Source organism: Myxocyprinus asiaticus, chromosome 43 (assembly GCF_019703515.2).
Source record: "Myxocyprinus asiaticus isolate MX2 ecotype Aquarium Trade chromosome 43, UBuf_Myxa_2, whole genome shotgun sequence".
NCBI classification, from domain to species: domain Eukaryota; kingdom Metazoa; phylum Chordata; class Actinopteri; order Cypriniformes; family Catostomidae; genus Myxocyprinus; species Myxocyprinus asiaticus.
The window spans coordinates 25,379,668-25,406,919 of record NC_059386.1 but is presented as its reverse complement, the minus strand read 5'-3'; the positions used below and the strand labels follow the sequence as shown (position 1 = coordinate 25,406,919).

Genomic DNA, 27,252 nt, shown 5'->3' with positions numbered 1-27,252 from the left:
TGCGTCTCCTTCCTGAGCGGTATGATGGTTGCGTGGTCCCATGGTGTTTATACTTGCGTACTATTGTTTGTACAGATGAATGTGATACCTTCAGGCATTTGGAAACTGCTCCCAAGGATGAACCAGACTTGTGGAGGTCCACAATTTTTTTCTGAGGTCTTGGCTGATTTCTTTTGATTTTCCCATGATGTCAAGCAAAGAGGCACTGAGTTTGAAGTTATGCCTTAAATACAACCTGGTGTATGTAGTTAACTTGGTGTATGTACAGTTCTGACCCACTGGAATTGTGAAATAGTCAATTAAAACTGAAACAATCTGTCTGTAAAAAATTGCTGGAAAAGAGTGGTTCAAAAATTAGTTTTAATGACTTCAACCCAAGTATATGTAAACTTCTGACTTCAGCTGTAGGCTATAATAAAACAGCTCCTCTAAAATCTGACAGGATGAGCCGCATTTGAAGCCCGTGCTTTGCAAACCCGTGACTGCACATCAAATTAATTCTATGCATATAGACATTTCTTGGCAACCATAAACAGCTTACATTTAGACTAATGAACTGTATTACTTGGTGAAAAATGGTTCGTCATGATTATTATTAATAAAGTAATTATTTATTGAACATTGGTGTCTTCTATCATATTGCTGTTGCTGCTGTTTTGGCCTTCACTTGTTCATTTTAAATGGCCCTGTGGTGTGACAAATTATTTTGTTTAAAAAATACAGATATTCCACATAGTCTTTTAATTAAGGAGGTCATGAAAACTATATGTATAATAATTAATATGATTTACAAATAATAAATTACAATACAATTTTTAAAATTTGTGCAAAACAATTAGCAAAATGCAGTTTAAAATAACTAGATGGAGTAAAACATGTCACACTGCAAGACATGTCAACTTTCCTAAGGTATTTCATGTCTACTATGCAAAAACAATAAGCCAATCAAGACTGTGAGTTAATCTGCTGTGTTTTCCATACCAACACTCCTTAACCATAATAAAATCACTGTAACGCACAGCCTTAAGTGGCACTTGTGTTTGCTAATGACAAGCACTCATCTGGACATACTCTGTGCAGGGGTGCAAAAATGGGGTATGCAATATATGCAATGCAAAGGGGCGCCACACGATGGGGGGCACCAAAATCATACTTTTTAAAACTCCTATAATACCTTACAAATAACCAAAAGCACCATTTTAAACAATAATGAAAGGATGTACAGTATTTTATTCAACCTTTTATTTTATTTAAATTAACATTTTCTTAGCATTTTAAATGGGTTTAAATATGCATTTTTTTATTTTTATTTTTTTGTATTTATTATTTTATCAAGAGGTACCTTCACAGCTACCGCTCATCCTCTGTCTACCGACATTGCTTTGACTGTCACATGACAAAAATAGTCAGAGGGGGAATGCGTCCTGGCCTGGGGTGCAGAACAGAAAAAGGAAGATGGAGAATGAAAAATTAATAACTTGCTTAACAATGACTTATCACTTTATCACTGAAAATCTTGAAGAAAGGCTTGAAGTTAACCGGCATTTAACGTTGTTGAGAGTTGGCTAGCTAATGGCTAGCTAATATAAATATCAGTTCATTCACCATGGTTATGCAAAAAGTTGCCATATGTTTGGGAATGGGTGTTCAATCACTTTACATTTCGAGAGAAATTTTGTTAAAAAGTTGTTAACTGACCCTCCGCAATGTCGAAACTAGGGCCCCTCTTTCTAACCATAACTAATGTTGTTGTTCTTTCCTACCTTCGCATGTTGTTGTATCACTGTCAAACACGACGTGAGAAACCATTGGATGTGGTGTGAGTAAAGTACCTCAGGAATTATTAAACAACACCTGGATCAATTATTGACTAAATCCCAAAAAATTGGGCAAAGAAATGTGTGATGGAGAGGCACCCCTGACTGTGTGTGACTCCTCCAATTCTGACCTCAACGATATTGAAATGGGACGTCCAGATCGTGTAGAGCCCATTAAAGCCCTTCATTGTGGACTTTGACATATAGAGTTCTGGGTTGCACGGAGACTCTGTGCTAGGGTAGGAATCGAACAGGCCATGCCGTGTGGCACTGCACTGCTTTGATGACGCTAGTGAAATGGCAAGAGCCGCAGTACTGGGGCAACCCAGAGTAATCCCAGCACAGCCTGATGATTAAGGGATTACCACAGCAAGTAGTTTTCCATCTCATAAGAGCCCTGCGCATAGGGCTGGTCAGCACAATATAGAGAAAGAAAGAGTGAACTGTCCTGTCAAGAACATGTCCTAAAAATCTAAATAAATACATTTTAAATAAAACTTAAAACAAAAAACTATCAGGAACACTATGGTCCTAATAAAGTGCCCAATGTGGTCTTCTGCTATTGTAGCCCATCCGCCTCAAGGTTCGATATGTTGTGCATTCTGAGATGCTATTCTGCTCACACCAATTGTACAGAGTGGTTATCTGAGTTACCGCAGCCTTTCTGTCAGCTCAAACCAGTCTGGCCATTCTCCGTTGACCTCTCTCATCAACAAGGTGTTTCCATCCAAAGAACTGCCACTCACTGGATGTTTTTTGTTTTTGGCACCATTCTGAGTAAACTCTAGAGACTGTTGTGTGTGAAAATCCCAGGAGATCAGTAGTTACAGAAATACTCAAACCAGCCTGTCTGGTACCAAAAATCATGCCAAGGTTGAAATCACTTATATCACATTTTTCCCCATTCTGATGGTTGATGTGAACATTAACTGAAGCTCCTGACCCGTATCTGCTTGATTTATGCATTGCACTGCTGCCACACAATTGGATGATTAGATAATCACATGCATAAGTAGGTGTACAGGTGTACCTAATAAAGTGCTCAGTGAGTGTTTAAAGAAAATGAAGTCTACTTTTGCATTGTGACATTATTTTGATGACAATTATGCATATAATTCTCCCCCAAATTTCACATTACCGTACTACAAAAAAAATATAATTTTTATTATTTCAATGTGAAAATAATAATGATATATTATTTTAATTTGTAATTAAATTATGTATTATTATTAAAATGTATAAAACATATTTGTGGTATTGTCTTGATTTTTGCTGATATAATCTTAATGGTGCTAAAAAGGCTTCATTTTGTTAATGCAAATATAATTAGGCTACTTTTTTTTTCTTTTAATTTTTGTATTATATGTGATCTCAAAGTGTTTGTGAGATTCACCAAGAAAGCAATGTATGCTGGATGTATACAGGATGTATATAGGAATATATATTTTACACCTGCATACCTAAAAAAATTACATCAAGAGTCGACAAGTAAGTTCTTCATCAAATTCAGTACATTCTATGAAAGTACGGGAATTCGGACATAGCTGTACTACAGTATATACAGTATACAGTATATGCAAAGAATCCCAGGAAACAACATAATAACAACGCAATGATTCTTCCAAATGTCATACCTAATTAAGGGTTTCAAACCTTTGGTATTTCTAACACACTACTCTTCCTAAATGGTGAACTTTGCCTTTTAAAAGTGCAGCGAACTGCACAGCCATCCTGAGCGTGCCAGCACAAAACAGATCAAAGGAGCCCCCATCCAACCCACTCAGCTTAATTGCTCTGTGACTGTGGAGAAGCCGGGAATCAATCATATTTCCATTCAATTAGCCAGCCAGCAGTTTCAGAGGAGGAGACGGGCCTCTTTTAAACAAATGAAAAACAGGCAGGAAGATCCAACCTTGGAGGACCTTTAAGGGAGACACTGCTGGCAACTCTACACTCAGGAGAACGTTGCACAACACTTTGAGTGCTTGCTTTTTTGTGGCCAGTGGCTTACGTAACCTGGCAAAGGTGCTTTTTATTTTTTCTGTGCATGATAGATGGAAAGCTATGTGAGGCTAAAACAAATGTAATGTAGTACATTACACAAAGCAAAATTCAGAAAGACACTTTAGAGTCAGATCAAAAATGGCATGCACTTACAGGCAAAGCTCTCTCCCCCAAAAAGCTTTTAGTTTCCAGGTCTTCCTAAAGGTATGCATTAGGAGCATTTGGGTCGATTTGAAGTCAACATGAACTTAAAACTGACCCTATTTACTTTCTTAATACACATTTATGGTGCTACTGTGCAGTACACATCATTTTTTTTTTATTATTGTTTGTCAATGTAAAACAAATAAAATGTAAAAACTTTTTCCATTAAATTGTAATAACTTGCTCCACCTCTGAATTGACCTTTTCCGTATTCATGAGTGCTATGAGAGAAGCTTGTGTGCCACTTATAATTAAAAATGTTTTACCTTTGTGTTACACAGAAGAAAGAAAGGCTTGGAAAGATACAGTATGAGGATGATTCAATTTTTTGGTGAACTATTCCTTTAACCAATAGCCAAATTGTTATTTAGGCATTGTTTTAGGCTACTGTTGTACGTAATGCAGCCTAAAATCTTGTCAATAGTTGACACAGTAATTAAATGCCATTTAACATTAAAGTCATAAAGGTTACGGTAATAATAGCAAATTTTGAAAAAAGATGCATTACCATTGATATATGTAGAGATACCTCTTGTGGATGAACTTGATCTTCAGCCTACACATCCCGGTCAAAAAGCCTTCAGCCTTCAAAATGTTTCATTGAATTGTAATACTGTTTTACTCAAAAATACGCCACATTATGGAAGTAAAATTGGCCATGAATGCCGTTTCATATGTAAATTAATGGGTTTTACTATTAGGTACATAAAAGGACATTGTTGGAGATGGCACATGATTGCACATTGTCACTTTTGAGATGTTACTCCCCGACATTAGAAAAAGTACTTTGGTTATACTATGGTACAGTGATGCTATCAGATGGTAATACCATGGTACTTTGATAAATTCCATTGTACTAAACTTCATGTATCAAGGTATTTACATTACATTATATATGGTACTTTTTGGTAAATGTGATTTTGTATCAGGAAAAAATACAAGAAAATCTGGTCTTCTGCTTCTGATCCACTCCTGACTTCCAAGGAGGCACATTTAGGGGAAAACGAAACAGAGAGAAGACCTTAAGCTGAGTCCTAATTAATATCTGGCCCAGAAAACATCACTGGAGTGCAAATGACAGCAGAGGATGCCAATGGTGGTCTATAAGTAATGACTTGTGAATCCTGGAGGACCATCTCTCTCTCCTTGGCCACCTCCGTCTGCCTTGTTTGTCCCAGTGCAGATCTAAATTTGTCTATATAGACTGTCAAAGCAGAGGCCAGTTCATTCTGCCATCAGCCAAGTTGAAAACAAGCAGAGGGGAGTCTCACACGGTTCACTTAGATATCAGGTCTGATCACAGTGGAGATGAACACACAGTCCTTGAGGTGATGGTACTGCACCTCAGGGAGGCAATCTATTGATCAAATATTCCTCAAGTTGCTTTGTGGTTTCAGCTGTGAGCTATTACTTGGAAAATGAAATTCTATTAGAGGCAATAGGCAAGCCACAGGGGTTTAAAAGGCTGCAAAGATGTGACAGTATTCTAAGTGCTTTTTGACATGCATAGGGCAAGTATAAAGCCAGAAAATACTCCACGAAAGTACTTACTACAATCGTGCGGCCCTGTAATGCATACTTAAAAGAATAGTTCACCCAGAAATTATCATTCTCTCATCATACACTCAACTTTATGCTGTCTCAAACTCGTATGACTTTCTTTCCTTCTTTTGCATATTACAAATGAAGATATTTAGATGTAGATTAGATGTTTTTGTCCATACAATGCAAGTCAATTGGGTCCAAAACTTCCAAGTTCCAACATATGACATAAATGCAGCATATATATATATATATATATATATAATCCATACAACTCATGTGGTTTAATCCATGACTTCTGAAGAAATACGATTGGTTTTGGGTGAGAAACAGACCATCAGCAGTCTCCTTGGCACGACTATGATTTGAAGCTGGGTTACAATTCCTCAAGTTTGATGCATGTGCAGAGTGTTGTACACACACCAAGGAGACTGCAGAGTCATAGCAGTTATTAGTAAATAAATAGTAGTGTGAACCCGGCTTATCTTTAACTAGTCTGAGACTGCACGCCCACATACCCTGATGACACAATGAACTCTTTTGAGGAAGAACGGGATTTGTCAAAGTTCTCAAGGTTAGTGGCATCGAAGCTATTAAAGATACTCATACATTTGTTTGAGGTAATTATTGCCAAATTAACTAGCTATCCTTGCATTGTATTATGAATTATGTTCTACAACATAGAATGTAATGATGCAAGAAATTTAGCTTAAGTATCTAGAAGCATTTGTGCTTTACGTCCTTGCATAGAGAGTATTTTGGGCCTGCGTCCTGATAATATGGGTTTTCATCTTGATAATATAGGTTCTAAGGGTTGAAATTATTTATGAATTATAAAGAAATATATATTAATGTAAATTATTATATTTCTTTATATAATTTCCATCACAAATTTGACACAAATATGTCATTCACAGCACACAATAGACGCCTGTTTTACAGCGATCATCTGAAAAGCAGCCGCTGTCAGTGTGCTTGAAGAGAAACATACTCTAATGTCATGCCAAGGGGGCCTGTGGCTACACTGACCCAGATGAAAAATAGCATCCTTTCATCTAGACAACACCTGGACAAAAATACATCAGTAGTTCTTATGGTATCAGATAGGTGATTCATCTATTTGTTTTGCTTAATTGGTGGATCAATGCTGTCATGATCAGGCCATCAGAGAATGGAAATTTTGCTGTAATGCTGATCAAACACTGATAATGAAATCAATGAATGGACAGCAGTTGAACTCAAAATTGACCTTAAAGGAATATTCCGGGTTCAACACAAGTTAAGCTCAATCGACAGCATTTGTGGCATAATGCTGATTACCACAAAAAATACTTTTCAACTCGTCCCTCCTTTTCTTTAAAAAAGCTAAAATCAAGGTTATAGTGAGGCACTTACAATGGAAGTAAATGGGGCCAATTTTTGGAGGGCTTAAAGGCAGAAATTTGAAGCTTATAATTTTATAAAAGCACTTACATAAAACATTCTGTTAAAACGCATGTATTATTTGAGCTATAAAGCTGTTAAAAGTGCAGATTTTTTTGGTCATTTTAGGGTTTATGGCATTACATCATCATGGCAACAAAGTTGTAAAATTGGCTATAACTTCACACAGAAAAGGTTAGTGAGTGATTTTTTCACACTAAACTCATGTTAACAAATATTGTTTATGTTTTGTGGCTATACTTTTGAAATAGTATTTTAATGTTTACGGATTGGCCCCATTCACCTCCATTGTAAGTGCCTCACTGTAACCCAGATTATTTTTAAGAAAAGGAGGGATGAGTCCAAAAATGATTTTTTGGGAAATTAACATTATGCCAAAAATGCTGTCGACTGAGCATAACTTAGCTTAACCGGAATATTCCTTTAATAAATGTTCCTGGTTCTATTGTGCACGATTCATAAATGCATGTTACTCCAAAAAAATAAAATAAAAAAATCACTCTGAAACGACTTCCCTTTTTTGGCTGATGTCACCTAGGCCCTGGACAGGGAAAATAATGTTAACCCATTGCCAAATTACTATTCAGGCATTTTTTTTAGGCTACTGTTGTATGTAATGCAGACTTTTTAAAATCTTGCCAGTGGTTAACACAGTAATTTAATGCTGACTGATAAAACCCTGTCCTACATTTTTTTCTCTTTGAATGTTCTGCTTCTCTCTGAAAAAATTCACATTACAGAAATGTGTTTCGGGTTTTTAGTTCTGAAGGTTACTTTGTGTTTTCATAGTACATCAAACTTTTTTATTTTATTTCAAAAGATCAAAGTGAATTTGATTCCTCATGATATGATGCTTTTAAGGGATAGTTCACCCAAAATTGAAAATTCTATCATAGATTTACTCCAAATCCATATGAATTACTTTCTTCGGTGGAACCCAAAAGAAGATGTTATGCAGAATGTTAGTGACTGACAGCATCAGTCACCATTCACTTTCATTGCATCTTTTGATGGCATCCTTTTAGAATAAAGTCATACTGTTTTGGAACAACATAAGTGTGAGAAAACGGTAGCAGATTTTCATTTTTATATACACTATCCCTTTAATGTGTTTTTTAGGGCACAATCTACATCTTGATTTTAGTACCAGACCTCACATTCTCTACAAATCCAATTCTAAATCACCAAAAAAGAACCCTCAACATAAAGAGAAACTCCTGACATCACAGATGAGAAACAGTGTGATATGATACAACATGCAAATCCTTCCTCCTGCAACAGATATTTCCTCCATCACTGATTCTATCATGAAACAGCTGTGCGGTGTACTATGCTGTTTGCTTAATTACCGCAGGCGCTACTTAGGGCTTTGTGTTTGCGTGTGTCAAAGTGTTGCATGTCTTTTGTGTGTGGGCACTCGTGTTTCAGAATCAGAATGAGCTTTATTGCCAAGTATGCTTACACATACAAGGAATTTGTCTTGGTGACAGAAGCTTCCAGTGCACAATATAAAAAAATTAAAAAAAGTACACATAGGAATACACAAAAAAAAAGAAGAAAATATATATATATATATATATATATATATATATATATATACATACATACACACACACACACACACACGTATGTACAAATACAAATTTGTTATATACAGTGCAAGGGAATGAATGGCAGAAGAGGTAGGGTATGTTGGATAAATATAAATAGACTAAGCTGTGTATTATACATAATTATTGCTCAGTGGGGCAGTTTTAACTGTTCATGAGATAGCCTGAGGGAAAAAACTGTTCCTATGCCTGACGGTTCTGGTGCTCATTGCTCAATGACTGCTGGGTAGAACTGTATCAGCAGCGCCTATGGCAGATTGAATTTCCTCAGCTGGCGAAGGAAGTACAACCTCTGCTGGGCCTTTATCACAATGGAGTCAATGTGGGTCTCCCACTTCAGGTCCTGTGAGATGGTAGTGCCCAAGAACCTGAATGGCTCCACTGCTGCCACAGTGCTGTTTACAATGGTGAGCGGGGTAAATGATGTGATGTTCCTCCTAAAGTCCACTATCATCTCCATGTCAACTGTTTTGAGCGTGTTCAGCCCCAGGTTGTTTTGACTGCACCAGTGAGCCAGCCATTCAACCTCCCTTCTGTATGCAGACTCATCATCACCTCGGATGAGGCCGATGACAGTGGTGTCGTCTGCAAACTTCAGGAGCTTGACAGAGAGGGGTCCTTGGCGATGCAGTCATTGGTGTAGAGGGAGAAGAGTAGTGGGGAGAGCACACATCCCTGGGGAGCACCAGTGCTGATTGTACAGGTGCTGGAAGTGAGTTTCCCCTGTCTCACAAGCTGCTGCCTGTCCGTCAGAAAGCTGGTGATCCACTGACAGACAGATGTGGGAACAGAGAGTTGGTGTAATTTAGTCCGGGGTTTAGCTTGGATGATGGTGTTGAAAGCCGAACTGAAGTCTACAAAAAAGATCCTTGCATATGTCCCTGGTTTGTCCAGATGTTGCAGGATATGATGCAATCCCATGTTGACTGCATCATCCACAGACCTGTTTGCTCGATAAGCAAATTGAAGGGGATCTAGAAAGGGTCCAGTGATGTCCTTCAGGTGGGCCAACACCAGTCTCTCAAATGACGTTTTGTGTAATTTGTGTTCCTCCATGTGTGTGTGGTTTACAGCAGTGAGAGATGGGGGTATAATGAGCTTTAGGAGAGCGTTCCTCTATCCATTAGTGTCTATCAGGACTCCCTGTGGGCTCGAAGGGCCTGCTCACCACAGGAGGAGGAAACAACCTCCCTCCCAACCTCCATTTTTAGCTTCACATACACCACACATCCCCATATACCAGTGATCAACAACTACACCAGGCTGTGCTTGACAACATCACTGTCGGTTTATAACGGCAACCAAAACAGAACGGGTATTCCTGTGTGACTTGAATTTGAATTTAGAGGGTTAGTTAACATATTTATTAAGAAAAAAATATATACTTAATATATGCTATATATTTAAAATATACATTCCTCCATCTGCAATCTTTTGAGTGTCATCTCAGTACTTGCTGATATATATGATGGATATTATTCATCTGTACTGTGTTTTTGTAGCTCTGATCAAGTATTTTACATGCTTCAAGTAAACATCAAAACATTATAATGTACTACTAATTATAATGTAGTGGTAAACTCGTTATCACTTTTATCTGACGATTCAAATAATTTGTTATTTTTATATTGGATACCAATATGACCACTGATACATAATACACCCCTTACTTATATATATATATATATATATATATATATATATATATATATATATATATATATATATATATATACTGTATATATATACTGTATATATAAATATGTTAAAACAGTGGTGCTCAACTGGTGGTTTGCGACCCAAAAATGTGCAGGTCTGTTTTGAAAGTCGTGGACAATTAAAAGTAAAAAGAAAAATATTCTAAAAATTCTAAATGCAAATAACACAATACAAGGACAGGAACTCTTTCACATATCTTTTGTTGTTGACATCAAACATGCGCGTCCAAACACACTCTATGGTATTTTGCCGCAAACTCATCCGTCACTTGGTAGAAGCTAGCCAGTCTACCGTAGGCAGATGCCAATTTCGGCAGGTTGCATGACAATCGAAAAATATGAACAACTTGACACAGGGTAATAGAAAATACAACCCAGACTATATTAAATATGGGATACAGGGTTTGGTATTGTGTCACCACTTGATGTCCACTGTAAAATCTGGATTCTGAAGCAAAACCGATTGAGAACCACTGTGTTAAACACTCAAAAAAGGACTTCCAAGAAGGGAAGACCAACCACAAGGTAAAGAGTTGCTTTCTAACGTTAAGATAAATCATCTATGCTAAAACCGTATTGAATTTAGTACCCCACCAGCTTCTTGACCTGTCCATTGATTTTCTGTAAATAATGTCATACGAGGTCTGTCTGAGTCACCACTGCTCTATTGATTGGTCCATATTAAATGATACCCTGCATCCTTCCCTAATCAGATAAGTCACGCCACCATTATCGGAGCAGTAGAGCTCCTGAATTGTAGTGAAGCTTTTTCACCATGCCATCACTATCCTCCCCCTACCAATTTTACCTTCAACTTTTTCTCTGTCTTTCTCACATACACAGACAGCCAACCTGTCGTTGCACTCTAGATTAAGCAGAACAAAGGGGATCTCCAATTTTCTCCCTGGACTATTATTAGATCTTCAACCCAGAGACAAAATAATCACACATTTAGCTGAATCACCACACAGGCAGCGAGAGCTTCAGTCCTGAAAAATGCAAGGCGAGCAAGCCCCCATTTGGAGTAGGCTAAAACTGAACCGATACGTGACTGTCGCTGAATAGATGCTGAAAATGTGTGCTAGAGGAGATGCATTACTTTTTTGGGATCTATAGTGGCTAAAATTCTTTTGAGACTAAAATATTTTTTCGAATTTAAAATAAATGCTAATAAATAGTGGCTGTTGTAAGGTGGGCCAAGTGACAGTCATGTTGGTCTGTGGTGGGGGTATGGGGGCAGGCAGGCTTGTGATTGGGTGGGCCAAAAAAAAGACTGTCGATTTAACACTTAAATTCAATGTGATTAATTATATATAAAAATAATGCATCAATGGGGGCCTGGGTAGCTCATCGAGTACTGACGCTGAATACCACCCCTGGAGTCGTGAGTTAGAATCCAGGGTGTGCTGAGTGACCCCAGCCAGGTCTCCTAAGCAACCAAATTGGCCGGTTGCTAGGGAGGGTAGAGTCACATGGGGTAACCTCCTCGTGGTCACGATTAAGTGGTTCTCGCTCTCAATGGGGTGCGTGGTAAGTTGTGCGTGGATCTCGGAGAGTAGCATGAGCCTCCACATGCTGTGAGTCTCCATGGTGTCATGCACAGCAAGCCACGGGATAAGAAGCGTGGATTGAGGTCTCAGAAGTGGTGGCAACTGAGACTTGTCCTCCGCCACCCGGATTGAGGTGAGTAACCGTGCCACCACGAGGACCTAGTAAGTAGTGGGAATTGGGCATTCCAAAATTGGGGAGAAAAGGGGATAAAATTGAAAAAAAAAGAAAAAGAAAAAAAATAATGCATCAGAAATTTTCCTGCCAACAGATCAATTGAAGCTTAAAGTGTCACCATGTTTTTTAAAGTCTCAGTCAGCAAGGGCCAGTAAGCGCAACTCCAGCTGTACAGGCAACATATAGCTGTACAGACAACAAACCAACAAGGGATCAAAGACAGCTGGACGGAGCAGACCATCATGACCCATCCCTACTAATAAACCACTCTGACAGTGATATGACTACAAAATAATTATGCATTCCAGTGCCAGAGGGTTTAATCAATCTAAGTCACATTAAGGTCATTAAGCTTAGTACACTATCAAACAAACAGTAAACACCCATCAATATAGGCGAATCCTCCAGATCAGGCATTAGTCGAGGTCAGTAACCTAGGATAAACACTCACTTAGTATCTTCACACACCTTGGTGATTTGAGTAAACTGTGCACTGTTTAATAAAACAGAATGTGTAATGAGATCAGGATACACCTGACAATATTTGTATGTTTGTTTGTGCATGAGCAAAAAGGATTATCTCAGCAGCCCGTGGCAACCTGCTGCTGACATTTGAATGAAATTCAAACACAGAAAACAATAACCTCTTTGTTGGGGTCAAAGTTTGTCAGACACACAGTATGTTTAAAAATGATGTGATGAGGTCTATTGATGTGTAAGTTGTACACATGGTATGGCATCCAACTGAAATGTCAAATAGGTGTTACTGAAACACTGAGTGAATAATTTCAAAGATGTAACCAAACTTTCAAGATTGGGGGGCTTTAAAAGGGATAGTTCAACCAAACCTGAAAATTACATAACTATTTACTCACCTTCATGTTGTCCCAAACTAGGGATGTGCAAAACTACAAATTTTCATAATCGACTGCTCGGTCGGTTGTATGAATGACTAGTTGACTAGTTAGTGTTAAGGATAATAATGTATAATTAGTAGGGGTGTCAATCAATTAAAAATTTTAATTGAATTAATTACAAGGTATGTCGATTAATTAATCAAATTAATCGCATATATAAATATTCGCAGAGAAATCCCTTCAATTAACAATTATTCAGTCATTAAATAATTATATATAGTTATATTTAAATTATTGTAAATAATTCAAATGCATTACATAACTGTGGCAGACAAGTAAAGCGTTGATAAGACAATACAAAAAGGGGCTCAGGATCAAATATATTGTTTATTTCCATATTATTAAACTTAAGCCAGTTATTGGCCTACAGTTAACAGCAATCCATTTTGCAACTGAATTCGTCAATCAGTCTGAGATTTATTATAAAGGTTTTTCTAAGTACGGGACAATGTACACCTGCTTCAGTAGGAGGCTTTTGGGGCATCTCACTTTGGATGTGTCGCATCATAAACATACCATTTTTATGCCCCAGTGGGGGGGCAGTGGTGGCTCAGCAGTTAAGGCTCTGGGTTACTGATCAGAAGGTCAGGGGTTCAAGCCCCAGCACCACCAAGATGCCACTGTTGGGCCCTTGAGCAAGGCCCTTGACCCTATCTGCTCCAGGGGTGCTGCATCATGGCTGACCCTGCACTCTGACCCCAGCCTAGCTGGGATATGTGAAAAAGAAGAATTTCACTGTATATGTGCAAATGTGTGATAAATAAAGAAAAATTATAATTATAAATTTTAGTAAGCTATGTCAAGTTAAACATAGTTTGAAACTTAGAAAAACACATCTTGAGATCCCCGCATTCGGATTTGCGCTCCATCAAGTGTTTGGAACCAAGAACATGTTCCCATTTTGTGCTGTTTGCTGTCGGTAAGTGTGGTTTGCTTTCTGTATAAGCTGCGCATTGCCTATACAGCTGAAGTTTCGCATACTGCCCCCTGGAGAAAACAGGTGGTACTCCAAGCTTGAATTGCGCAGATATAAGGAATATTCCTTATTACGGTCCGAGGACATGATTAATTGCGTTAATTTTTTTAACGCGTTTTTTTTTTTAAATATAATTAATCACACTGAATTAATGCATTCAATCGACAGCCCTAATTATTAGGCTATGTTATGTTCACGTGACCCTGATCAGATGCATTTCAGAGGGATGTACAGATGCTAAGTGCAGCACTTTAACATGGATATTCAACAAATATGAAAATATTTTACAAATAGATATTCAACAAATAATTAGGCTAAATAACTATAACAACTTATTGCACAAAACTATCAAAGTGAGAAAAGAAAGAAATAAGAAAGGCTCCAATACAGAGCAGCACAATACCGCTTATGTGCATCCTGAATGCAGAATCACGCGCTTCAATTTAACCGGAGTGCTTCAAGGCGATCCTTGCTGCGCATTGTAAAATTCAGAACTGTAAGATAATGATGCATGTACACATGTAGTTCACAACATCAAGCAGTTTAACCTTTTTAACTGCAACTATTTATTTCAGCAGTGTCAGACAGAATCAGCAAAAGAATTGAATCTCTCCGAAGTACCTCACAAATACAGGAACATTACTCACAGCAGAGGATTTAACATCTGACAGTGATTGTCTTGTAATGTGTTGTTGATGCAGCACTTGGATGGCTGTAACAGCAGCGGTGTGTAAATTGACTAAAATTAAAGCATTAAAAAGATTAAACTTCTTGCAGAGGGTTTTACTGTTGACTGTTATTCACTTTTAAGCACAGCAAGCTAAAACCACACAAAAATACTCCACGAAGTTGCGTCTCTCAGTTAATTTGAGAATTGCGTCTCCCATTAAAACCACCACCAATAAAAATATTTATGTTAGCAGTTGACCCCACTAATCGACTAGTCAGTTGCTGATTGACTAGTCGATTAGTCGACCACCATAGCACATCCTTATTCCAACTCGAATGGCTTTCTTTCTTTTTTTTACCCCTGTAACACAACATAAGATGTTAGGCAGAATGTTAGCCTCAGTCACCAATGGCCTTCATTGTATGGAAAAAAGATGCAACGGAAGTGAATGCTGACTGGCGCTAACATTCTGCATCACCTTTTGCATCCACAGAAGAAAGTAAGTAATACAGGTTCGGAACAACATGAGGGAAAGAAAATCATGACATTTTCATTTTTGGGTGAACATTTCCTTTAAGAATCGGTCAGAAAAGTCCACCAATTGATCATCCACTAATCTGAATAATAACCCCTTAATGTCTTTGGCAGTTATGGCCCTGAATACGTTTTCTACTCTATTTAGAAGACACGTTGAAGAGGAACGATATGCTACCTATGCAGAAATATACTTAGTGATTAAACCCAACCAGACCAATAAATCAATGAAACAGTTTAAACAACCTCAGAGTCAGATGCAACTATCTGGCCATTTGCACACCCATTTCCCACCGAAACCAGCTGTGTATGAGTATTTCATACCCATAAAGGTTTTGCTTGGTTTGAATGGGCTATTTATAGAAACCCAATGGCGTAGTTTATCAAATGTAACCCCTTCCCACAGATCTCGGCAAGAATTCTAAACACCGCGATATTATATTGCTCTCTACACACTACACTAGGATAGGGCAGGATGTTCATGTCTGAACAACATACTATAGGCTATTTGAAGCTCTAGACAGGTGTGTCGTGGCATATGGCGACGGAGCACACCGCTACCGACATCTTAAGAGAGAAAAAGGTAACCGTGTCTTGCCAGAACATGCATGAAATCAAAAGCAGTCACGCTCAGTTATAACGTGATAATCGATTAATCCTGTCCAGTTCACGATATTGACAACATGGTGCTGTATGCTCACTTAAATCGCAAATTAGGGTGAAAAACGTAAAGCGTGGATTCATGTCAGGGGTAAAATATGACCAAAGAGCAGATATTTTGCGTCAAAATGATTATGACGTAGTAGCGCTACGAAAAAAACGAAGGGTAACACGAGTCCTCGTATTAGAAAGAAGGAGAGCGAAGGACAGAGACAGGAGTGTGGAGTAAGGGGCTGTTCAGAACGAACACTTTCGTGCGGTAAAAAAAAAAAAAAAAGAAAAAGAAAAAAAAGAAGAAGAAGGAAAAAAAAGAAAGAAAAGCTAGACGCAGAACAATGAATACAACAGAACGCAGGTGTCTCGAGACGCGTTTTTCAAAAGTTGACGTTCTATTTAACCTGACGCGGCATCTAAAAAACGCGGCGATCCTGCGCGAGACGCTGCACAACGGTCAAAGACGTCCGTCGAGCGCATGCTTACGTAGAACACAATTGAAAAATAGCGCGGACGGACGCAATACGCGTGCGGTGTGAACGACCCCTAAGGGGGTCATTATTGAGAACGAAGGGTGTTGTCTATTAAAAGAGCGTTGACAATCTGCTCGCCTATATACCTTAAAATGCAATGAAATACAAATATTTTCAGAAGTACTTATTTAGTTGTTTTTTTATAATCCTTTCACCATTTTAATTTTCCTTATAATGATTATAATAATAATAACTATAATAATTATCATCATCATCATCATCATCATCACCACCTGTAGCCATTAACATGACATTTTAGCCATTGAGGACTAAAGTGATATTGTAATAAGCCAGTTACACATGAACTGAGCATGGTTTGGAAAAAGCTCATATTTTAGTCTTTAAATGGACCAAGAGTAAAACTTAACCAATGTTGAAATGTAGGAAACGCTACATGATCAGATCCAGATGAGTTTGAAAGAGCGCACTGACAGCATCACTTCATTATATAGTCCTTCAGTTAACAGTAATGAAGCTTCTCATTAACAACACATATATGAGACGGTGTATTCTTAATTAAAATTGCATGCTGTTTTCCAAGTTGTAAACGGGAATGTGTTTCTGACTGACAAGCCAATAGTTTCCTTTTGTCTTTCTCCCTCTTTGATCATATTTGTTGTTATTATCACGCTCTCCAATGTGTTTAATATCATGTCCTAATATTACTCTATACACGTAGTAACTGAAACAAATAGGTACTCAACTATTTACACAGGTGCTGGAGACAGAGGTCGAGGCATTCCCCTTCCACCTCGTCCTCCGAGATGAGATCCGTCAAGGGGCGCATAGGTAGGGGTACGTCCTCGTGGAGAGGTGGCCTCATCTCCCGCAAGAACAGCTCCAAGAACCTCTTGAAGGTTTTCTCCTCGTTGGCAGAACCGGCCATCGCTTCTCATTCCTGGAGAGACTAGTGACAGCTGGATCCGGGCAAGACGTCTACACTACATTGAATCGTAGGCGAGAGCGACTCTCTAGCACAACAGACAGGCGTGACGTCATGAAGAGGAGGGATATGAACGTATGAAGGAGAAGGAAGGTGAACACGAAATAACCTTTTTTTTTTTTTTTTTTTTAATTTTAAATGATCAATTTGTTACTCTTGGAAATTTCAGATGTAATGCTTGGTATAGCCTATTTATTTGTGTAGGCTATTCCTTTCTTTATTTTTTTTAATGCTGTGCTCTTGTTCTCTAGGCCTATACACAATAAAAGGTGGTGGAAACGGAAAAAAAAAAGAAAAAAAGAGAGAAATAATATATAATTAATTAATAACCCTAACAAAATACCTCTGTGGGACAAAGGGCATGAACGTGTCAGACTATATTGAAAACACTGATAGTATGGGAATATCAATTTGGTTAAAAAATAACCTTCTGATTGCAAGACCAGCAGACCCATGATGCGCGTAGTATTATGAAAGTATGACGTCAGCACAGCACAAAAAGCCTGTGACGTAGCCAGCCAATGCTTTCTGTTTAATGATGATGGATTTACTTTAGCCTGCATGTTTAAGAGATTTGTCACGTCTTCAATAGGCAATATATATATATTATATATATATATATATATATATATATATATATATATATATATATATATATATATGTGTGTGTGTGTGTGTGTGTGTGTGTGTGTGTGTGTGTGTGTATACACACACACACACACACACACACACACACACACACACATATATATATATATATATATATATATATATATATATATATATATATATAACTTAAATCATACACAAGGGTACATTTGTAACCCCTTTAGAAATTTTATGGAAGACATTTGTCTATTATTCCCATCTAATTAGGCTATACTAGTGATCTATTGAGACTCAGATGCTGTATGAAGCAATTATATTCGGCTATTAACACATTATTGAGTTTTAAATATTCAAATGACTTTCAAGCAGTTCTGAGAGAAAATGTTAGAGTAGAAAAACTCGATAAGTGATTCGCTGGTTGCAAACGGTGTGCGTGTATATAGGACATCAGAGTTTAAGCTAAAAATATCAACTGTTGTAGATTTCACATCATGGCTGGGAATTAACTGTTCCGCTCCCAGGCATTATTAGTTCAGCTGGGGGTTGCCAAATAATGGCCTATCCAGCACATTATCAACCCCCTTACAAAAACCCTTGATTATGGAGTAACCATAATCAAAATATCACTGTAACAGATAATGCTGAGAATGCTCTGAAAATTTCAGTTTTTGTTTTAAAACTGTTTTTAAAGGAGATCCCATATTTAGTGTATTTATAATGGTTTAGTGTAATAATGTAGTAACTATGGTATTTTGGCAGAATGTGGTTGTAATTTTTGTAAAGAACTACAGACCTTGTCTTTGTACAGCAACTCTGAAATTGGCTGAAATTATAGCTTGTTGGTTCATGTCATCTTGACACTATAATACACAGTGTGTGTACTCATTGGCTGTTTGCAGTTTTTGCTGGTAACCAGTTATATTCAACTTCCAAATAACAAGTATAAAAGCATGATGATTATTTACATCAAGTCCTGCACAGCGGTTGAGATTGTGTGGAAATATCCAGGGTCCTCACCTGAAAAAGCATGGGGTTTTATGATATTACCCCAGCACTCTGTCTCACGCAGTTCTTCATTCATGGTCCATGAGTCTTACATGGGTGTTAAAAAAATGAAGAACACAGTGTACCAATTTCCTTCCACATGGACATAGCATTTAAAGGGATAGTTCACCCCAAAATGTAAATTCTGTAATATTTAGTCACCCTCATGCTGTTCCAAACCTGTACAAATTTCTTTCTACTGTGGAACATACAAGGAGATGTTAGGCAGAATGTTAGGGACTGACAGCCTCAGTCACAATTGACTTTCATTGCTTCTTTTTTCTATACAATGAAAGTGAATGGTGACTGAGACTGTCTTTTTGCCTGACAACTCCTTTTGTTGTCTCACTGATCGACTCACTGATCAGTGCCCTGTCTACTGAACTAGGGAGCTGACTGAGACGCACCCATAGACTTAACCACTAGAGTCTTTTGGATTACTTTTATGCTGCCTTTATATGATTTTTGGAGCTTCAAAGTTTTGGTCCTTTTGTGTTCCATGCAATAAAGTAAGTCATACTGTAAGGGTTTGGAACAACTTGGGGGGAGTATGTTCATTTTTTGGTGAACTATCCCTTTAAAGGGATAGTTCATCCAAAGGGATAGTTCACCCAAAAATAGAAATTCTCTCATCATTTATTCACCCACCTAATGCCATCCCAGATGTGTATGACTTTCTTTCTTCTGCTGAACACAAACAAAGATGTTTAGAAGAATATCTCAGCTCTGGAGGTCCTTTCAGTGTAAGTGAATGGTGACAAGACATTTGAAGCTCCAAAAATCACATTAAGGTATCATAAAAGTAATCCATACGACTCCAATGGTTTTATATATATCTTCTAAAGTGATACAATCACTTTGAGTGAGAAACAGATCAATATTTAAATCCTTTTTTTACTAGAATTATCCACTTTCACTTTCAGAATGTGTTAAATATTGATCTGTTTCTAACCTACACATATCATATCAATTCTGAAGACATAGGGTGCGTCTTAATCAGCTCCACAGCTCCCTGTGTCGTGAATCAGTATATCATGAACACAAATTCAGGCACTGGCAAGGGTGTTTATCTACTGAACATTAGGACACTTATGACTGAATTACCTGCAGCACGATAAAGAGCTTGCGCAGCTGTTATTAATCAGACCATTGCTGTATAAATAACACTATCATTCATTTTCGTTGAAGATATTCAAAAGTACAGTGTTATTATGAAAGAAAAATGACGTTAAATAAAGAAATACAAATATAAATGAGTGTATTTTAAACCTATTTTTAACAACTCTAATATTTAAAAGATTGTTTCCCTTTCATGGTCATTACGGGGGAAAGACTCTTTTAAAGAGAAAATAAGGCTTTGACATCATATATTTACACTTGTGCTCATCTTCTAATGACTTGAAAGACTTCAGAAGACATGAAGACGTTTCCGGTAAGGGAACATAGTGAGCAAACATGCTCCCTAGTTTTTATGGTGCATTTCGGGATTTTTTTAGGGAGTGAAAGTTTCAGTGCACTGGAACGATTTTGCGATCGAGACAGCCCTAGAAATGGCCGACTCACTGATCAGTGCCCTGTCTACTGAACTAGGGAGCTGACTGAGACGCACCCATAGACTTAACCACTAGAGTCTTTTGGATTACTTTTATGCTGCCTTTATATGATTTTTGGAGCTTCAAAGTTTTGGTCACCATTCACTTGCATTGTATGGACCTTCAGAGCCGAAATATTCTTCTAAAAATCTTCGTTTGTGTTCAGCAGAAGAAAGAAAGACATCTAGGATGGCATGAGGGTGAGTAAATGATGAGAGAATTTTCAGTTTTGGGTGAACTATCCCTTTAAGTAAATTATTTTACTGTGCGTCTAACTACCATTGCCAGTCAAGGAACTATGAGGTGAAGTGCTCATATTTTATCTTTGTGCTGATGTAATGCTGGCTTTCTAGTGTGTAATTCAATTACAGTGATGAACCTCTCTTTTTTACACACATATACACTGTGAGTGAACCGAAACCTGGATGATATACTGATATTGAACAGGCACAATCTGCGGCTAAATTATTGATGTTACTTAGAATTGAATGTGTCCAGTAAGCTCTTTATCTCCATACTGTCACAGGCAGCAAGTCAATCTGATGTGACCTATACAAAACAATGCCTTCTTATTTGGTTCATTAGGCCCAAATTACTCAATACATTGTTGCAAATTTTGTTCATTACAAATGATGGCATTGTTTTGCCCATGCAATTTAAGTGACATGATTAACGACTGGAGACTGTCAATTAGTTTGACTAATTGCTACTCAGAGCTCCAGGACAACAATTTTGCGTATATATATATATATATATATATATATATATATATATATTAGTAGATTAGCTGGGTAAAGTGGTAAGGAATAATAAATCAGGAATGGGTCCTCATAATTTGTAAAATATACAGTCTAACTTGGTTCGTCAACCAATTTATGATGGAAAGCTTTGGAAAAGTTTTGCATTTTTATTATTTTTCCCTGTATGGTAACACTGTTTGATCTTGTGTGAAATCTAAACTAGAGATAATACTTACCAACTACTTATTTCCCTACTACCATTTTTTTGTGGTTAGACTGAGTAAACTTTGTTGCTGTTAAGTAAAAGCACTATTATTTTGTACATATTCTGGCACTTCTCTGACTGCCTTCAATAAAACTTAAAAACACAGTTATAGAACAATGCAAAAATAACTAAAAGGTATCTTTGATTACACTATATTTTGTTCTAATAATACATTAGTTAATTATCCTTAATTGTCTTTTCACATAATATAAAATTACTCAACACTCTTGCTTCGTTTTCCTTTTTTAAACACATTTCTAATTGTGAAGTGGCTTCCTGCCTACTGCTTTCAAATTCAAATAGTCTGCAAAACACCCTTAAGACTGATCCTTCATTCGAGGGCATTTGCTGTGGTTTCCTAATGGAGAAGAATCAACAGATGATTCAATATCAGATTTGGATTCATCTGGGGCATCCCTGAAACCCTGGACCTGTGAGGTCACTAAGATAGAGAGAAAAGAGGAGAAAGAGATATGCAAATGGTGAGTGACAGGCTGGAAGCTCAATGTAAAACAAGTATTTTCCTTTATTTTTGGAAGTTGACATTTAACATGCACATGAATGTTTGTATTTTATTCAACATCAAGATTTTATGTTAAAATTTGTAAAGAATGTATAAAAGTGAATATTTGTAAAAAGTGAATGTTTTAGATAGTGTAACTGGTTATGTTTTCATTAAGTTCTTCACCATGTGCTTTTTTGCAGTTGAATAGTCCTGCTGTGTGACTAATTCATTTCTAAAATTACCAATATTCCACATAGTTTCTGAATTAATATGAGCTCACAAAACTGCACGCATAATAATTATACGATGGCGGCATGTGGAGGACCAACAGCATATTAGGCAGGAGGTCTTAATTTTTTGGTTCATCAGTAAGTGTGTGTGTGTGTATATATATATAGAGAGAGAGAGAGAGAGAGAGAGAGACACACACACACACACACACACACACACACACACACTCTACCGGTCAAAAGTTTTGAAACGCTTGGCTGAAATGTTTCTCATGATCTTAAAAATCTTTTGATCTGAAGGCGTATGCTTAAATGTTTTAAATTAGTTTTGTAGAAAAAAAATATAATTGTGCCACCATATTAATTTATTTCATTATAAAACTAAAATTTAATAAATAAAAAAAAGTTTTTGAAATTGATGAATTTCAGCCAATAAGTGCCCAGCATATAGATGGGAACTCCTTCAGTACTGATAAAAAAAAAGCATCCCAGGGTGATACCTCAAGAAGTTGGTTGAGAAAATGTCAAGAGTACATGTCTTCAAATTCTAGGTAAAGGGTGACTACTCTGAAGATGCAAAAATATAACACAGTTTTAATTTATTTTGGATTTTGTTTAGTCACGACATAATTCCCATAGTTCCATTTATGTTATTCTATAGTTTTAATGACTTTACTATTATTCTAAAATGTGAAAAAAAAAAATTTATAATAAAGAATGAAAGAATGTTTCAAAACTTTTGACTGGTAGTGTATATATATATATATATATATATATATATATATATATATATATATATATATATATATATATATATACCGCATATACAAGGATTTTGGTTGCACAATATGATGAACAATATTCATTTTGGACTCTTGTAGCCTCTGTGCCCATCATAGTAAGGAAAGACTAAGTAAATTTCTGACATTTGATAAATCGATAAAAAAAAACTAGCAGCCAATTAATCGGTTATCGGCCTTTACCACCACCTTAGTTATCGATATCGGCAAAATCCATTATTGGTTGACCTCTACTATAAAAAAGTTTAATTTGGATTGCACTGTAACTGAGCCAAGTCTCAGTCATTTCTAAATAAGAGTCCCTGGTGGGTTTTGGGCGTGTTTATAGTTAAAGATTCTGCTTTATGCACCTAAACTTCATTTATTTCTGGTTAATATTGGGATTTTGGTGGAACAATAAACTGCATCTGGGTTTTTATTCATTTTAGACTCTTGTAGCCTCTATAGTTAGTCATAGTTAGGAAAGATTTTTTTTTTTCTATAAATCAATTTTAAAAACTATTGGTTGGTTAATCTGTTATCAGCCTTTTCCACCACCTTAGTTATCGGTATCGGCAAAATCCACTATCGTTCGACCTCTAATGTCAACTATCCCTTATTTATTTTATGTATGTATGTATGTATGTATTTAGTTAGTTAGTTAGTTGGTGCTTGCAGTTTTACCTAAGAGCCATTTGGTACTTTTAAACTTACTATAATCTGATACTGAATTGTGGCCTCCATTTGACTCGGGGACTTGTACAAGGAGGCAAGCCTAAATAGAGGGTTGACAGGTGAAAAATACATTTAAAACTGTTTTCAATACACAATACACATTGTTTTCCTCTTTCAGACTGCTCAGTTTAAAAACCAAGAGGGGCTGTAGCAATTCAAATGCAGTTAAGCTGAACAGTATGGCCAGTGGGAAGACCTTCAACTTTATGGCAAGAAAGAAGAAGAGGAGACAGCATGATGGAGATGCTCTCTGCTGCCTGCTGCTACAGAGTAATAGACTGGCAGGTATGTAGGATGCATTATGAATAAGGTCTGGCTACAGAGGGCAAAGCAAGCTACTTGTTCAAAGTGATTCATTCCATCACCCACCGAGGTGAAGGGTAAAGAGTTTATGCAACACACTCTTGATCTCTCTCAAGGAGACACATTTGGCTAAAAACACCACAGATGTTGGCTGCTACTTTCTAAAGCAACATTTTGCTGTGTCAGTTTGGGTGGACTAAAAGACTAATGCAGTAAAGTCATACTGGCACATAAAAACACCTTCAAACACAACTAGATTTTTATATTTCTTGAGGAATATGTGAGTGGTGCTTGCCAGTGTAAAAGTGGGCACCATGATGCTAGGGTGTTCCGAGTACATTGCCATGTGGTTGCTAGGGTGTTTCAGGTGGGTTTTTTAGGTAGTTGCTTACTGCTCAAGTCTCTATGATATTATGGTCCCTAAATATGGTTGAGCTCCTCCCTCAGTGTAAATCTGTATAATATATTTTCTTGTTTTACCATCCAACAGGCAAGAATCGTAATTTTGGTTTCTCAGAAATGTAATAGCACATCCCTCCTCAGTGGTGTGGGACAAATTACATGCCGAAGATTAATATATACGATTAGCAGGTTTGAAATCCCTCATCATACGTATGAGCAATATTAATAGTGATGCTTCCCTTAGCAAAGCAAAAAGTCTGTGTTTACCTTTTCAGTCCTTCCCAATGCAGAATGACCCTCTGTGTGGTGGCGTGGCCCCAACTCTTACCTGTTGACCAATGAAAATGTATCTTGTAATTTCAAATGTTTGGCTAGTGGAAATGGATTAGCATTCTGACTGCACAATGAAAACATGGCACACCACCATAAAATCTCTGCCATGCTTTACCTAATGCAGGAACAAGCTTGGATTAGCAATTTGAAACTCTTGTCATCATCTGATTGCTAAACACAACCTAGGGACACATAGTAACAGAATTACAAAATGTGTTTATTCTGAATAAATGAATTTAAATGCTTGATGTTTAAAAGTGGCTGTTTGTTATTCATTATTCTTTGTTTCAGCTGTGAGAGCTGTGAATGCTGCCTCCGCTATATCAGCTACACGCTGCACCAAGAAACTGCCCTCTGTGTCTATATACAGCGCCTTTCCTCCCAGACCTCCAAAACACACTGGAATCTGTACATCCACAGCCAACTGCATGCTTTGAAAAAGAAAAGTCTCTACTATGAAAATTACAAAGGCACCTATAGCACAGACCACTTTTGAAACAATGTTAAAACTGAAGTATGTAACTTTTTCTGTGTTAAAATACTTTCTTCTATCCCAGCTTAATATTCTGAGACAACTATAAGTAAGCAATTCATAGGTTAATTTTCTCAAAAACTGAAAACACTGTGTCTCTGTGGTGCTACTAAAATTGTTTTTTTTTTTTTTTGTTTTTTTTTTTTGGAACGACATGCTTAGACCCTTAGTTTGGGGCGGAACTATCTGACTGTTTGAGCAACGGCAGACAGGGGGCATATTCAGAAAGCTGTTTTGAAAACATTGTTTTCGCAATTCCATTAAGATGGCACTAGTGTCGCTGAAATTACATACTTCAGCTTTAAGCTACAATCTAATATAAACACACAAAGTGGTCAAAGTGCATTTAAGATACATAAATAAATTGTGACATTTTATTAACATATACCATTTTACACTGACAATTGCAATTTTATTCCATTTATTCCATATCATAGTTGAGTCTTTCCGACACCAGGGGCTCCACAGATCTCGGTGGTCTTTACAACAGGCACTCCCCCTCCAAGGGCATCACTAAGACCGAGCAGAATGTCACAATGCTCCCCAAAGCCCTCTTAGTGCAGGAGATCCAGTGCTGTTAAGCTCTCTGTGGCTTCCCTCTGCTGGTGAGATTGGGTATCACAGCGCAAAATCTTCAACACCTCCACTGCCTCCTGTTGTGATATCCCTGCCTCTGTGGAAAAAAGAACCATTGCACATCCAACAAAATGTTTTTTGCCATTTACAGCTCCATATAGGACTTGAATAAATAACTGTTGTTGTGATTATGGTAAAACACCTTTGCAGAGTTGAAGTGGACGAAGGTTAATCAAATCTGCGGCCACCTGGAAACCCGCATTGATTAGTTTTACCTTCACTGAAGACGCCAGGGGGAGGCTTGGTACAGTCCTTTGCATTATTTACTACAAGTGGTGACTTGTTAGTGTAAAGTTACTTAAAAAATGAAAGTGTACTCAATACCTCTGTTGGAAAAAGACACTATTGCGATTTCCACACTTCATTAAGTAGCACAAGCATTTTAATCGTTCTAACAAAAAGAAATGTTCCTTTAGCATCTACGTTAACACATTAAATTATTTCTAATAGGGATAGTTACCCCAAAATTGAAAAATTGTCTCATCATTTACTCACCCTCATACCATCCCAGATGTGTTCTTTCTTCTGCAGAACACAAATGAAGAATTTTAAAAGAATATTTCAGCTCTGTTGGTCCTCACAATGCAAGTGAATGGTGACCAGAACTCTGAAGGCCCAAAAGACAGTATAAAAGTAATCCATAAGACTCCAGTGGTTAAATCTTCAGAAGTGATTTGATAGGTGTGGATGAGAAACAGGTCTATATTTAAGTCCTTTTGTACTATACATCTACACGTTCACTTTCACATTCAGCCACCTACTGGTTGGGGCTGGTCAAAGGTAGAGAATTGAATGTAAAAAAGGACTTAAATATTGATCTGTTTCTCACCCACACTGTTTCTCATCAAATTGATTACTTGTATGCCTCCTTTATGTCATTTTTGGACCTTCTGAGTTCTGGTCACCATTCACTTGCATTGTATGGACCTTCAGAGCTGAAATATTCTTCTAAAAATCTTTGTGTTCTGCAGAGGAACGTCATACACATCTGGGATGGCATGAGGGTGAGTAAAAGATGAGAGAATTTTTCAATTTTGGGTGAACTATGCCTTATGTGATTATGTGACACATTATTTTCTTAGTAGACTGGAGTTATGACAGCTGAAAATGGGGCTTTGCCATCATAGGTAAAAAATTTAATTTTATTATAAATAAAAACATAAAACACTTCAAACAGTATTAATTAATTGTAATATTTCTAATGTTTTTGCTAGTATTTTTCATCAACTTAATGCATTCGAGATGAAGAGAAGTTCA

General features: G+C 37.2%; 1 protein-coding gene and 1 long non-coding RNA gene across 2 annotated transcripts in view; one reads left to right on the top strand and one right to left on the bottom strand.

The window, feature by feature from the left end:
• LOC127433997 (protein phosphatase 1E-like) overlaps positions 1–17,377 on the bottom strand; it is a 72,189-nt gene extending 54,812 nt beyond the window's left edge. Inside the window, exon 1 of the mRNA XM_051686408.1 lies at positions 17,052–17,377. Coding sequence (XP_051542368.1) covers positions 17,052–17,233 — 182 coding nt within the window. The 5' untranslated portion in view covers positions 17,234–17,377. The remainder of the gene's footprint in view (positions 1–17,051) is intronic.
• LOC127434007 (uncharacterized) lies at positions 17,260–26,277 on the top strand. Its single transcript, XR_007895966.1, has 3 exons — positions 17,260–17,383; positions 23,908–24,074; positions 25,119–26,277. It is a non-coding gene; the product is annotated as an uncharacterized LOC127434007 (long non-coding RNA).
• Positions 26,278–27,252: the final 975 nt, after the last annotated feature.